The 14,867-nt window shown below is 45.5% G+C and overlaps 1 protein-coding gene across 1 annotated transcript in view; it reads left to right on the top strand.

Annotated features, from left to right (window-relative positions):
- OMA1 (OMA1 zinc metallopeptidase) overlaps positions 1 to 14,867 on the top strand; it is a 38,093-nt gene that overhangs the window by 12,519 nt on the left and 10,707 nt on the right. The window contains exon 9 of the mRNA XM_019479299.2: positions 6,022 to 6,171. Coding sequence (XP_019334844.1) covers positions 6,022 to 6,171 — 150 coding nt within the window. The remainder of the gene's footprint in view (positions 1 to 6,021; positions 6,172 to 14,867) is intronic.

Below are 14,867 nucleotides of genomic sequence, written 5' to 3'. Positions count from 1 at the left end.
CAGAGAATCTTGTCCATGGAGAAGGGAGAAAGCAGCAAATATAGAAGTTTAGAGTCCAGCCAGCTTTTTTAAGCAATGCTCTCAGAAGTCTCATGTACCTTGAAGAGCTTTGCCAGCTCCCTCCTACTACCAGTTTCCTCCCTTGATTGCAATCCACAATCCTTTGGTTTTCCTGGGGGTTCTAGATATAGGAAGTGAGAACCTTTTAAACTAAAGTAAGTGTATGCAGCAGTGTTTTCCAACCAGTGTGCTGCAACACAGAAGAGTGCCATGGAATTTTGCCAGGACAATGAGCTACAATAGGTATGAAGATGGGGAATGCCTTAACAGGTGTGCTGCAGAAAAGTTTTATTAATGTTAAGTGTGCCTTGTTTTGGAAAAGGTTGAAAAACACTGTCATTCCTTTGTAGTACTTTATATTGACGCTGGGAAATACCTTTAACCCTGCAGATAGAATTTAACGACAAATATTTTGCTTGATAAGATGGATAATACTTTTGACTGAAGATCATCATTGCCTGGGGTATGTTTAAATGATTTTCATATCTCTGAGTGATCATCACACTGCAGGCCACTTAACACTTTTTTAGAAACTTTTTAACATTGCATCTAAAGCCAATATTCCCAACAGGGTTTTTTTTTTTAAATTCTGATTGGGTATGGCAGAGCACCAGTGGGGTGCTCATCACTCTGGGACTGTTACAAGCTCCGTGGAATCTTGCTTGCGGAGATGCAAGGAAAAGCCTTTCCCAAGAACCATTTTAAAGGGAGAAGGTGGGTTGCAGAACACATTGGGTGTCTGCCATTCTAAGAGCTGGCGGCAGGTGTTGCCCCAGCTCTGATGAGCTGCCATTTTAGATCCAGGCCAGCAGAGCTGGAGGCAGCAGGTGCCTGATGCCATGGAAAGAACATCCCCTGGAGCTACTGCTCCCGCAAGGAGGTAAGGGCAGGAGCTTATGGGGATGGCTTGGAGGCTCCTGGTCCTGGGCATGACTTGAAACTGTTCCCTGCTGAGGAAGGGTGACCTGGTGGGGGTCTTAGTGGTGTAGGAACCCCCAGGAAATGCCAGGCCAGTTACCTCCCTGGTGAAAGGCGAGGAGGGGTGCCTTAACCCCAGCCTCCACCTTTGGGTGGGCTGTTTAACACTAGAGGCAGCAGAGGACCAGGCACGCCCTGAGCCCGTGGGCACCTGAGCCCATGTGGCATCCAAGACCCCAGAGAGTGGATAGTGGGGCCAGGCTTGGTTACAACCACCTGAGCCTGTGTGTAGCACAAGACCCTGAAGAGCAAGAATGGTGAGCCAGGCATGCCCTAGTGTGGCACCTGAGCCTGTGTGAGGTGCAAAACCCTGGAAAGTGGATAGTGGGGCTAGGTACAGCTGTAGCCACCTGAGCCCGGGTAGGGTACAGGACCCTGGAGAGCAAGAATGGTGGGCCAGGCATGCCGATGAGTGGCACCTTAGCCTGCGGGGGAGCGTTCGACCCCAGACCCCAGCATAGAGGACGGAGTATGTGCCTCAGTGGAGGTGGGGTGCAGAGGGGCACCTGACGGGCTGCACCAGAAGGGCAGTTGGGAGACCCTGGAGAGAGAGGTGAGTCAACAGGGGTAATAGTGTGGCCCTGTGAACACAGGGCCTGAGATGAGGCCCTGTGAGGAAGGGACATGAAGTGGGCCTTGGTGAACAGGGGGCTTGAGGGTAGGTCCTGCTAACATGGGGGTTGAGTTAAGTCCAGATAAGCTTTCGGGTGCCTGAGGCCACAGGTGGGCTGGAGGCTGATTGGGTGGGGTGGCAAGTAAATAATGGGGCGAGTCAGGAGCCCATGATTGAGAGCTGCTGGGTGAGTGACCTGGCAAGAGACCAAAGGCAGAGTCAGACCAGTGGTGAACCACCCAGTGCTCGCTCAGATGAGGGCAGAGGGAGATGCCCAAGATGTTGCACGCTTGCTGGCTGGGGAGTGAAGGGAAACAAGCCTGAGGACCTTCTGGGTGAGGGCAGGCCGAGTGTGGCTCCGGGAAAAAGGCGAGACAGTATAAGTGTGTTCCCACAAGGGGCAGTATGAGAGAGACCATGTGAGAGGCAGTGGAGTGAGAGACTTCAGTGAGAGGGAGGTGGTATGAGTATGACCCGTAATAGGGTAGAATGTGAGAGGCCTAACACTGGTAAGTTGGGCCCAGTCTCGGGCTGGAGCACAGAACAGCTGTTAGAAACATCTGCGAGGCTTGGGATGCAGTACGGGTGGTTGGAGCTGCATACATAGGCCCAGGAGAACAGGGCATTCAAAAGGCAGCCTTCCGTCTAATTAAGACCCTAATCATTTAACAACAAGGCATGGCAGGTGAGAGAGGTGGGTGGCATGCCCAGAGGCAGGTGGGAGAGTAGCACGGTGGTTGGTTGGGGAGTTCCCATGTTGCCACATTGGGTATTGTTACAATTTTAAAAATTGTGACTTTTTCTGGCCATGTTTCTTCATAGAGTACGTCTCAGAATCCTGCTTTCATCCTTTCTGTGTTTTTTTTTCTTGTCATCACAGTGCTGTGTAAAGTGGAATTGGGTAGTAAATGATTTCCTTTAGATTCTGTGAAAATATTAGTGTCTTCACCAGTGTTCGTAGTCTGCATAAGGGTAAAGCAGACCTTTCAAAGTTACTTCAGATTGAACCCGGTGCCCCTGTTGCCCATCTCTGAATAGCCAATTGGCCATGAGTTGGGGCTTCTCTCTGATGTATAGGAGACTGCACAGATCTGGCCCCTGATGTTGTGTTATTCAGCCCACTGGGCTTCTCACAGGTTTGAAAATTTGACAGTAGGGGATCAGTGGCATTGTTCCCCTACTGCCAAGTTTTCAGACTCATGAAGAGCCCCATGGTCCAGATAGCATGGGCTTACACATTAGAGTAGGCCCACAGCGCTGTGTGGGGCCTGATCCCAGTGCATGGCCCCAGATCCCAGTCCCAGTGCACAGGGCTAGATGGGGGTGACATATGGCACCAGGACCGAATTTTAGTATATGGAATGTGATCCCAACACACTGGGGCAGTGGTGCCTGCCACTCAAAGGGCGTGTGTAGGCAGCAGAGGCAGCTGGCAGGTGGCTTCACTCCCCAATTAGGAGTCACATGGCTAGCAGGAGACTGCCTGATTGGGAAAGAAGGCTGAGCTGCTGACCATAAAAGCAGTCTAGAGCAGTAAAGCCTAGCAGCAGTTGCTGTAAGCAGCCGGAGGCAGAACATCATCCAGTTGGAGCTGCTGCTCATGAACACCCGGAGGACAGGGTAGGAACTATGGGGATGGCAGGAGGTTTCTGATCCTGGGCATGACCTAAAACTACACCCTGCTGGGGTTGGATGGTGTGGTGGTGCTCTTTGTGGCAAGGCAGCTTCTGGGAAATGCCACACCTGTGCCTCCCTAGTGAAGGGCGAGTATGGGGTGTCAGAAAGCCTCAGCCCTCTCTGCCTTGTGGGTTACCCTGTGGAGGGGAAGGGCTAGGGGAGGACACCCTGAGAGAAAAGCACAGCCACCCAGACCCACTGAGGGGTGTCTGTGGCAGAGGCCTAGGCTCACCACGAGGGACCTGAGCCAGGGTTCAGTTAAGTCGACAGGCACCTGAGGCCCAAAGGGACGTAATGCCCCAAAGGGTCCAGGTATGTCAACAGATGTTTGAGGCCTGCACAGCCGTAGGCTGAGATAAGGGGCCCAGGTAAGTTGTCAGATGCCTGAGGCCCAGAGGTCTCAACAAGGGGGCAGAGTAGAGTTATAGGGACCCGATGGCAGTTAAGAGTAGGGCCTGAAGATGGCCTGAAGTGCTGCACATAAGCTGTCTGGAGTAATGGCCACAAGTAGCAGTGTAGAATAGGGCCCAAGACAGTCTGAAGGGCTGCATAAGATGCTGACTAGGCTAGCCACACCCAGCAATGCTGTAGAGTAGGGTCTGAAGACGGTCTAAAGGGCTGCACAGAAGCTGACCGGTATAGTTAGAATAGGGGGCCTCAGTGAAGGGCTGAGGAGTTGAAGGCCCAGGTACGTCCAAAGATGCTTGAGGCCTAGTTTGGGCCACTCTGGCCTAAACAAGGAGCCAGGGTAGTAGTGGAAAATTTGGATGCCATCTGCGAGGCGTGGGACACAGTAAAAGGGAAGGTTCGGAGCTGCGTAATAAGCCCTTGGCATTGTGCTTTAAAATGGGCAGCCTCCTGCTTTAAAAACAAACAACTTATTGTTTACATCAAGGCATGGCAGGCGAGTATAGGTGGGCAGACTGCCCAGACAGGGAGGTGGGTGGGCCTGGTGCCTGGCCCTGCTAGTTACCCTGTTACAAATGAGTGTAGTTATGTTGAATACGGCAGGTCATCCAGACTCCAGAGTTGCTCCTATGGCCACAGACGCTAGAACTAGAATAGCAGCAGATCCTAAGCTACATGCCAAAAAATTGGATATTATATCCTGTCTTTGTTTTTCCTCCCTTCCAAAAATTCTTTTCAGTCTTTTGAGTTTTCTCCAGTGGGGATTCTGGTGGTTGGGAGCAGGGAGACTGGGTTTAATTTGTTCGTCTCGGGTTCTACGCATAGTTGTTGTTAATAAACCACATCTTTCAGCTGCTTATGGTAGACTGAAACCAAAGAATTATTCAGTTACCTTTTGATTAACCATTTTTGTGCCTAGTTAAATACCAAGTCTCTTCTTTAATTCAGGTGTAATTTTATTGAAGTCAATGCAGATACAGGGAGGGGTGTGAGGAGTAGCAGGCCCAGAAGCAAGTGAGTGACTTTATCTTAGCTGCAACACCCATTTCCTGTAGCTGCATCAGGGCTAAATCTGGCACTGCATACGAACTGTCATTTCCATCTGTGCATCTTCTTTGCATTACTTTATTAAAGTAATATTAAATTTATTGTAACCCGGGCAGTACTCCAAAAGGTACCCCCTCTCCAATTGAAGGGATCAAAGCAGGTGCACAAGCGCTGTGGGAGGTGTAGGGACTCTCCTCCTCCTATAGAGCAGAGCCAGACCACCACTGGGGACTTAATCATATACATTTTAATGAGGGAACAATACTGGGAACATAACAGGCATAATCAGGGGGTACAGTGGACACTACAATGTTCCAAGGGGGCAGGATTCAACAGAAGTTAGACACTTACAATCATCGACAAAAGACAGGGTTAACAAAATATAAAACACAAACAGCAGAGCAAACAATACTGGTTGGGGAAATATAAAAAGGTACAAAATACAAAATGTCAGAGGACAAAGAAATATAGGGCCTAGGTCCTTGGAAGGGGAGAAAGGGGGAAAACACATTGGCCCCTTTCCACTGCAAGAGGAATTTCTCCTTGTTAGCTCACTCACCCAAAGTCACTAAAGCTGGGACTTGAACTTGGATCTCCCATGTGGTAGTCAGAAACACTGCTACCAACACTGCTACCCAGCCACCAGTGCTGGTACTGCTCCAAGCTGCTAGGGGTCTTGACCTTCCTGGAGCCCCGGCCTCACGTCGAGCTGCCTGGTTTCTGATTGGAGGAGCTGGAAACCGAGCTGAGAACCCCTCAGGTCGCTGCTCCGATCCTTGCTGAAGCAGGAAGCCTCTCCTGCCGGCCACACACCGTGCTGCTGAGTGTCCAACTGCTTCCTGCAGGTCCCGCTCCTTCAGGCTCTTCTGGGGCAACTGCTTCCACCCCGCTGGCTCAGCTCTTGCCAGCTCTTTGAAGCTCTTTCCTCATGGTCCCTCGCTGGTCTCTCCCTGAGTCAGCCATGCTGCCTCTTTTATCCACCTCCAGGTGACCCAAGGGGCCAATCAGGGGACATGAGGGGCGAGTCTCTGGGGCCTGATTGGTGAGGAAAGGGAATCCCAAGTCCTCCAGTCTTTGCCCTTTCAAAACCCCTGGGCTAGGTTACTGCCAGCTAGCCCGTCACATTATAAAAAAGTTTAACAAGTGTCTTTTGTTTGACAGAAGCCTTGAAGAATTTTAAATTACAAATTTAGGCTGTGGTTCTGACATGCATCACTGTTTCCTTTCTACTTTTTAAGGCTTGTGTGGATGTAAGAGCAAGCAGTGTATTTTGGCAGCAGATGGAATTAGCAGAAACCATTCAAGGGCAGCCTAAATTACCAGAATGGCTCTCCACGCACCCTTCTCATGAAAACAGAGCTGAACATTTAGACCGGCTTATTCCAGAGGTAAGCAGAGATTGCAGCTTTTTTCTGCAGAAGGCTGCAATAGTTTAGTGTTGATTCATGAGCTAATTTTTAGTATTGCCTTTATCTTGCTGTCTATCTTTGCAAAAAACTTTCCTTTATAAAATACTAACCTGCTCAGACCCTCCATTAGGTGAAGAGAAATTAAACCAATATATAGGTAAAATGTAATTATTCTCTGGACTTTCCTAGCTTTTCCCTGATTTTGATTAAGATGTAAGATTTTTAATTTGTTAATTGCATTCTTTTTAATCAATACTGGCTTGATAAAGTAACACCGATCTATGACCATTACCGCTGTTCTGCAAGCCAGAATTGGCATTGGGACCCTAAATTATTTTCTCTTCACTTCCTGGCCCACTTGCCTTTAGGTTATCATGCCATGCCTTCTTGCTTTCTCTTACTGATGTGGGGCTGAACGTATCTTGAAGAGTTTTCCTTCAGAAGGATCTCGGATTCCCCAGTAGAAAGTTTCTTAATAGTCCTAGTAATTATGGGGCTCTGTAGATGTTGTAGGCTGCTTTTATCTTTCCATTTCTCCGGCTGCTCCATTGCACGAGAGAGCAAATTCTACCTGACTAATGAAAGGGAGCTAATTCACACAACTGCCCGTCCATCTGCAGCTTTGTCCTTTGTTCTTTCTTTCAAATGCCCACTTAAGAATGCCAAGTGAGTAACTGGGAATCTTTAATTTGCTCAGCTGCCTATTGGTAGCTGAAGCAAAAATCAAACCCTATACAAGAAGTGGCTTTATACTTGAAAACAGTTCTGATTTCATTAGTGTTGGTTTGTGTACCGTTCTTAAACGTGATACTTCAGCTATGGACATGTATCATGGATGATCATATAGGTCAGACTTTCTTTTTATAAAAGAAATGAATGCTGTGGCTGTCTGTTGTGACCCTTTAAAGCAGCAAATCTATTCTTTTTTCCAACACAATAAGCTTCATTTTGAAACGTCCTTCTTCGTTCCAAAACATGTGACTGCTGCCTATATTTTTTTTTTGCTCCTTGTCAACTACCATATATGGCCTTTCCTATTTCCATGATGTAATGATTGGATGGGGATTTACTGGCATGGGGAATATAAAAATATAGAGATTCTGTATTACTTCCTGTGACAGAGAAGACTCTCAAGGATCCTCTGATTGGAGAGAGCGTAGTAAATGCTTTAAATGATGGCATAAGTCAAAATAGAGATTGAGGTAGACTGAAGAATGTCTAGACTCTTTTTTTTTCAAAATACCTCACACCTAAAACCATCCACTTCAACTAGATCCCTGTGTGATTTTTTTTTTTAAGCTGTGAATGTTGAAAAAAATCCATTAGAGTAGCTGAAGTGGAACATGATGGTTGTTTTAGAGCCATCCTTGTAGTTGGATCTAACCTACAGGTGAAGACTCAGACTTATGAGGAGAGGTTGAGGGAGCTGGGCTTATTTAGTCTGGAGAAGAGAAGACTGAGGGGGGGTATTAATGGCAGCCTTCAGCTGCCTGAAGGGTGTTTGCAAAGAGGATGGAGCTAGACTGTTTTCAGTGGTGGCATATGAGACAATTGCTCCTTGTTCTGTCAGGTTGCAACAAGGGAAGTTTAGGTTGGATATTAGGAAAAAACTCTCTCTAGGAGGATAGGAAAGCACTGGAACAGGCTACCCAGAAAGGTTGTGGAATCTCCATCCTTGGAGGCTTTTAAGACCTGGCTAGACAGTCTCGGCTGGGATGATTTAATTTAGAGATGGTCCTGCTTTAAACAGGGGGCTGGACTAGATGACCTTCTGAGGTCCCTTCCAACCCTAATTTTCTGTGATTCTGATTTCTATTCTACTGATTCTTGACACCTTTTTTTTTTTTTGTGTACAGGGTTTCTAGGGTAATAATTAAGTATTGCTTTATCTGAGGTAGGATGCAGAATCTAAGAGCAAAAAGAAGTAACCTTATGCCTTAAGACAGTGTGGACATTTACCCTATTAGCCATGCTTGATCTCTTGTAGCTTACCAAGTTGAACAACCCCTTTTTTTTTTTCTGCACCCCAGTCCTTTGCAAGAGCAGCCATTAAACAGGTGGAGCAGCCTTGCAGTTTTCTCCCCCGTGATTTTTGAAGAAGAGGAACAAAGGCTTTATTTTATTTTCCCCTTCAAGTGTCTCTGGAGTAGGGCACAAGCTGCATGCTCCCCAACATGAGTTCAGTGGAGACGTGCAACTGATGCCTCCACAGGTAGAGAGAGTTATGGGAAGAGACATGGGAAAGGACTGATAGAGTATGTCTACATAGCATAATGCAGTGCTATGTACCTCTGAACAAGCTAGCTCTAGTCTTGGAAGTAGTTTATCTCTATAGACAAGGCAGTGTCTCGCTTTTCAGGAGGAGAGATTAGCCCAAATGCAGCATCTTGCTAACACAGGAACAGGTTTCCCTTGCTTTCTGCTGTACATATGTTCCTGGAAAATGGTGCATAACTCGAATTCGCATAAAGGGAACCCACTTTACAACGTAACAAATAGGGATACGTTCCAAGACCTCGACTGTACTGACCCCCCCCAGAACCATTTCTACCACGTTTTCCAAGACTATTTTTGTACTTCCCAACAGCACACAGGACACACAAGCACAGGGCACTATCATAATGGGGATGGCAACTACAGAAACACGTCGCAGACAACGAGCGAGGAGCACAGATCCACACAGGAAACTATATTTTGGTGTGCATCACTCCCACAATGCACCTCAGAAAGCAGCTGACTGTGGGCTTCCACCACACCGATTGCATAAGAGTGAATTTACCTCGCATATAACACATTTTTTGGAATAAAAAGAATCATCGTGTAAGAGCGAATTCACACATACTGAACCTGCATAAAGCGAGGGAAACCTGTATTCTGTTTCTAGTATGCATAGACAAGCTCGGTCAGGCCTAGCTCAGACATCTCTACATGGCAGTGTAAGGTGATGAGTGGTGACATGCTGCCACAGAGCTGTGTTGTCTCTGTGTTGGCCGGTTATTAGGGTTGGAAGTCCTACAGCACTGTGAGGCTGTAGTTGTGAGGCTAATTATTAGGAGTGCACTGATAAAGATTTTCTTGGCTGATTAACTATAGCTGATTATTAACCAGCCATATTGGCTGATACTGACCCTATAGCTGATTTTACAGGAATGCAGCCCAGCAGCTTGGAGAGCAGCGCCTGGCTTGTAAGTTTGTGGTGGGGAAGGGGCATGGAGGGGGCCAGCTTGAGGTCCCCATGGTGAGGGAGGGAGTGGGTCAGGGACAGAGACAGGTGCTGCCCAGCCAGGACAGTGAATGTGAGCCTGGGAGTGGGACAGACCCATGGGTGGCTCACCTGGGGGGGCGTGGGGGAGGGGGGGCAGCTCCCTGCCACTGCGTGCACCACTCGGGAAGGCATGTGCCCCCAGATTTGTGTTCTAGGCGAGGGTGGGCGTCTCACTGTGGGCTCAGGGCCAGGGGCTGTATCAGCCTCTTCTTAGTAGGGAAGAGGGGGAAGGAGATGGACGGCGGCACTGTGGGGCCTTGGGGGCTATGGCTACTCCTCCAAGCCCAGCCCCAGCCCAGCCCCCCCTCCAGGAAGAAGCTGGTGCAGCCCCTGGCCCCAAGCCCACAGAGGGTAGCCCGCCCTTGCCTTGCACACAGATCTGGGGGGACACGGCACCATGCCTCCCACGGGGGTGCGTACAGCAGCAGGGAGTCACTCCCCCTTCACTCCCCCCCAACGCCCCCTCCCCTGGAAGAGCTGCTTGTGGCTCAGTCCCACTCCCAGGGTTGCATTCACCTGCTCCACTCCCTCCCTCACCGTGGGGGCCTCGATCTGCCCCTTCCCCCCACAGACTTACCGGCAGGAGCCTGCTCCCCAAGCTGCAGGGCTGCATTCTCGGCCACGTGCATGAGCGTGGCTGCACGCATCCATGTGCTATAATTATCAGTAACATTGTAAGCTACATCAGCCAAAAAAAGCCAATTGCCGATAATTTTAATGTTCCTTTTATTGGTGCCGATCCAGTATGCCACCCATATACCAGTTCACCTCTACTGATTATCCCAGGTAGAGTACCGTGCTCATGTGATAGTACTGCTTCTGGTACTGAAGTAGCTTGGGCATCTCAGTGTACGACTATATTGTTTTTTGTTGGTATATTCTTGAAGGAGTTTCTCTCTCTCAAGACTGGAGAATCTCTGCTGTTTGCAACTAGCTCAAATGGTTTTGTGATTTTTGTGACATAATTAAACAACTGTTAATGCAAACCAGCTTCATACAGATTGACAGGAGGAGCCATTAGAAATGCATTTTTCTGTTTGTTCTTGTTTTTAAATCCCTGGATAACTTCATGTTAAAACTTGTCTAATTCTAATGAAATAAAAATAAGTTACTGACGGTATGTAACCTAGACGTTAATATAAATTGTTTTCGTAACTAGAATGCTCATGTAGAAAATTGGAGAACATAGACATACATCAACCTTTTTCTATTTAATGATCTAACCATTTCAAAATACCACTGTATGATGCCATGATACAGCTATTTTAATGCCAGTGTATTTTAATTTGCCTTTGAGCAAAACAAGATCAATTCATTATAGCTGTTTAATACTATGGTGAGTGGGGAGTCAAGAGCAGCAGAGAACTAGTACTGTAATCCACCTGGAGAATTGCACATCATGTGTAAAACTGATGCTGAAATATTCAGCCATCTACAAATTACAACATGTATTTTGTTTGCTATTTAGTTTGAGTTCTCCACCGAACAAAATTGAAAGGTAGATTTCTGCAATATAAGTTTGTGCCCTGTACTTTGGTGACAATCTTTCCTAAACACATTATACTTCTCATCTACTGTTTGGTAAAATGCTTTGCCTTACTGCACACAGTCCTTGAATATAGAGCAGTCTCCTTGAAAGATATATAATTCTGTGCAAGTTCTCTCCTCCCTCTTTCCTCAATCTTGTGAGTGTTGGTAAAATCAGGGTTGGACTGCAAAAGTGTGAACCACTCTTTTAAATTTGTAATTTTACAGTGTTCTCATTTATAGCAAACAGATCAGTTAGACATGACGGTAAACCTCAGGTACCGTACTAGAAAATAGATACAGGATCTGTGTTTATGCTGCGCAAACACTACTTATTCTCCAGAATTTCACTTTGTCTGAGACATGAAGAAAAAGCAAATATTTTACTAGCTGGTATAATTGAATTGGCCTCTGAGTTGCATGAAGGTAACAATCTTGACAGTAACATTTTCTAAACCAGAGAAAAAAAGATAAGTACTTAGTCCTGGCACATATATATATGATGAGTGTCTGCTTCAGGTTCAGAACAAATGGGTTGTTACAAAACTGCTATTTTGGGAGAAATGAGTTTTAGAAAACATGTTAGAGAAAAGGTGATTTTTTTCCCTCTTTGAAATGTTGTATTATCCGATTGCTGGTCAAAAGCTTTCAATCTATCATGATAATGTTAGAGCAGCTCTGACATGTCTTTTACTGCAGCTTTCCTTTTAAAGGTGGCTTTAATGTTCACAGCACTATGTAATCTAAGTGTATTGATATGTAACCTAGTTATTGAGAGAGATGACCTACATGAGAGTAGTGGAATGACTATTATATGTCTATAAGCATTCAAGCAGGACTGTCACCAAGAAGTCTATGGTCGCAGACAAGCCACACATCCCTTGCGTCCCAACAGCTTTGAGAATTTTACAGTTTTTTTTCCCAACAAATTTACAAGCCTTGTTCTGCCAAGGGCAGGAACTAAGAAGTTAAAGGGCTGTAAACAATTAAAACAACTGCATTCAGGGAATGAGTTGGGAGTGATTAAAAGGATTAAACATCTTTTAAAGGACTTTTCCCCCCTTAGGATTGGAGAGAGACATGGTTTGTGAGCTGAGGGAACAGGCTATGCCAGATGGACTATAGGGTGCAGGGGTTTGAGAATCTGGAGTCTACCTTGATGCATTTGAAGAAGATAGATATATAGTAATCTAAACATCCAGGACATGTTTTATTATTTTAAGATTAGTCTTTCTTGTCATTTTCTTGTTTTGGAGTGAGGTATGCTTTTTAATAAGTGGTTTAGGTCAGTGGGTACCACTGACACCACTCTGGAGGAAATGGAATTGTAGGAATACTGGTCTGGGAGGAACCAGAAGAAATCATCTAATTCTTCCCCCTGCACAGAGATAGGATAAGTAAGGCTAGAATAGTTCTAACATTGGCTTTTTTTAGCTTATTTTTTAAAAGCCTTCAATGAAGGAGATTCCCCAACATTATTGGGTCTGTGTTACCATTTAACTGCCTTGTAGTTAGCAAATATTTTTTGATAACTTGCAAAATAAGATTTAGGTTGGATATTTATCCTTTCCTTAGTAGACACGGAAGACAATTGATCAATGTCATTTTTATAGTAGTTTCTCCCCCCCCCCCACACAAATGTAAAGGCTATTATCATGTGCCCCTAAGTCTTCTCTTTTATACACAAAACCCAGGTCCTTCAGCCTGTCATCACAGGTCAGGTTTCTGACCTCTTATTTTTGTTGCTGTCTCCTGACCTCTTACCAGTTTGTGAACTGGAAATGTTAGCCAAACTTTCACCAGCCTCAACCAGAGCAGAACAGTTGCATGTTTTACATGTGACTCTGTGTTAAGATGTCCCAGAATTATAATTGCAGTTTTTTGCCAGAACTTCACATTACTGACTCAGAATCAGTTTGCAGTCTGATGTAACCCACAAACTCTTTTCTGCAGTACTGTAGTTCAACCAGTTATTCCCACTTCTGTGTCAGTGCATTTGACTTATTTTTCCTCAGTGTTATACTTTGCACTTGTCATCTTCGAATTTCTAATTGTTTGTTTTTTGACCATTTCTGTAATTTATCCAGATGAAAACTCTTCCCCACTGCTTGCAATCCCCTTTCATCAGCTAGTGTTATCCACAGATGTTGTGTCCTCTTTACTCCATCATTCAAGTCTTTAGTAAAAATATTGAATAAATCCAAGCCTCTGATGGAGCCTGCTTGAAATGCTGTCCTCTTAACAGTGAACTATTAAGAAAGATCTCTTTGAGAGTACTTGCCAACCAGTTGTGATTTCATCCAGATCACATTTTCTGAGTTTGCTTATAAGAATGTGAGACGACGTCAAAAGCTCGACTAAAGTCGAGATACCATATCTACTGATTCCCCATATCCACTAGGCCAGTTAGCTTGTCAGAAAAGAAAATTGGATTGGTTTGACATGATTTATTCTTGTCAGGTGTATGTTATGTTTTTTTATCACCTTATTATCCTCTCGGTGCTTATAAAATGACTGTTTAATAATTGTTTCTCCTACTTTTCTGGGTATCAGAGTTAAGCAGACTGCTCTTTAATTTCCTGGCTTCTCCTTTTTAAAACTAGGTACCACATTTCCCCTTCTCTAGTCCTGTGAGATTTCTCCCATCATTCACGAGGTCTTGCAGATGCTTTCTTATGGTTCAGAGATTGCTGTGGCTTTTTTCTTAAGTGTTCTGGGTGAATTTCATTGGATTTGCTGATTTCCAAGTGGCTCACTTAGCTAATCTGCTCCTTCTCTATACTGGCCAGTGTTTTTGTCCCTTGTTAAAATTGTGTTGGGGATTTAGTCACAATTTACCTTTTTTTCTGAAAATGCAAGCAAAGAAGGCTCTGAATACTTCAGTCTCCTATGTTGTCCATTGTATTTGCTTTCCTTCCTCTTTAAGTAATGGAGCTGTACTTTCCCTTGTCTTGGAACTGTTTCTGCCAATTAGCCTTTCTGATTTTTATCCTTAAGATCATGCTTTTCCTTTTTTATCTTCAGAGTTTTGGGGTTGGGACATGTCAAACTGCTGAGGGACTCGCATTTGGTACAGATGACTGCAATCCATGATCTGGTCTGAGAACAGTAGAATCATGCAATCCTGTCCTGAAGGCAGTGTTGGCCTGGGGCCTGGAAGTGGTGAACTTGAAATGACCAGGAAGGATCAGAGGTGGAATTACGTATGGCTAAAAATTATGCTGTGACCAGGGCCTGCACACAGCCCTTTGCCACAGCGACCATCTATAACTGACTGAGAGGAGGAGGGTGAGGTGCCAAGCAACTGCACAGACAGTTGTGCTCCAGCCAGTGCTGCTGTATGTGACTAAGGTTAAACCGATTTATAAGCCAGATTCGTAGATCTCGCATTAGTTAGCAAGTACAGTTATGTCTATGCCTATGGCAATATGAAATACCAGCTGATCTTCATTTTGAATGGCTTCTCTTTTGGAGTGCAGTGCAGTACTCTTGTCTTAATATTACCCTCTGAAATATGGTAGCAATATGCCTGCAATCCCTAGGCACATCCATGTATTACAGTAGTTAGTTTTTAACTTTGGGATAGTGGCCTTGGTTCTTTCCGGGGTCTTTGGCCTTAGTAATTGCTTCTCAGCCATTTAGTCTGGCTAAGATCGTTCTTTCCAGTCTGTGAAAAATATTCTTAACGTGATACTGGTAAGTCGTATGAATTTCATTGGGAATGGCTATAAGCTGTCCTCTCACGTAAACTGATGTGGTTGGTTGTTGGAGACTGAGTTTTCTGTGTAGCCCTGAGTTGCTGGATTTGTACCTTCAGTATCTCACACAGCTTCAGGTCAGGCGGGATTGACTGCATCAGGATGCTGTATCTACAGGAACTTAT

Source organism: Alligator mississippiensis, chromosome 5 (assembly GCF_030867095.1).
Source record: "Alligator mississippiensis isolate rAllMis1 chromosome 5, rAllMis1, whole genome shotgun sequence".
NCBI lineage: Eukaryota > Metazoa > Chordata > Crocodylia > Alligatoridae > Alligator > Alligator mississippiensis.
The sequence above is the reverse complement of the archived record's forward strand: the minus strand, read 5'-3'. Positions and strand labels throughout refer to the sequence as shown.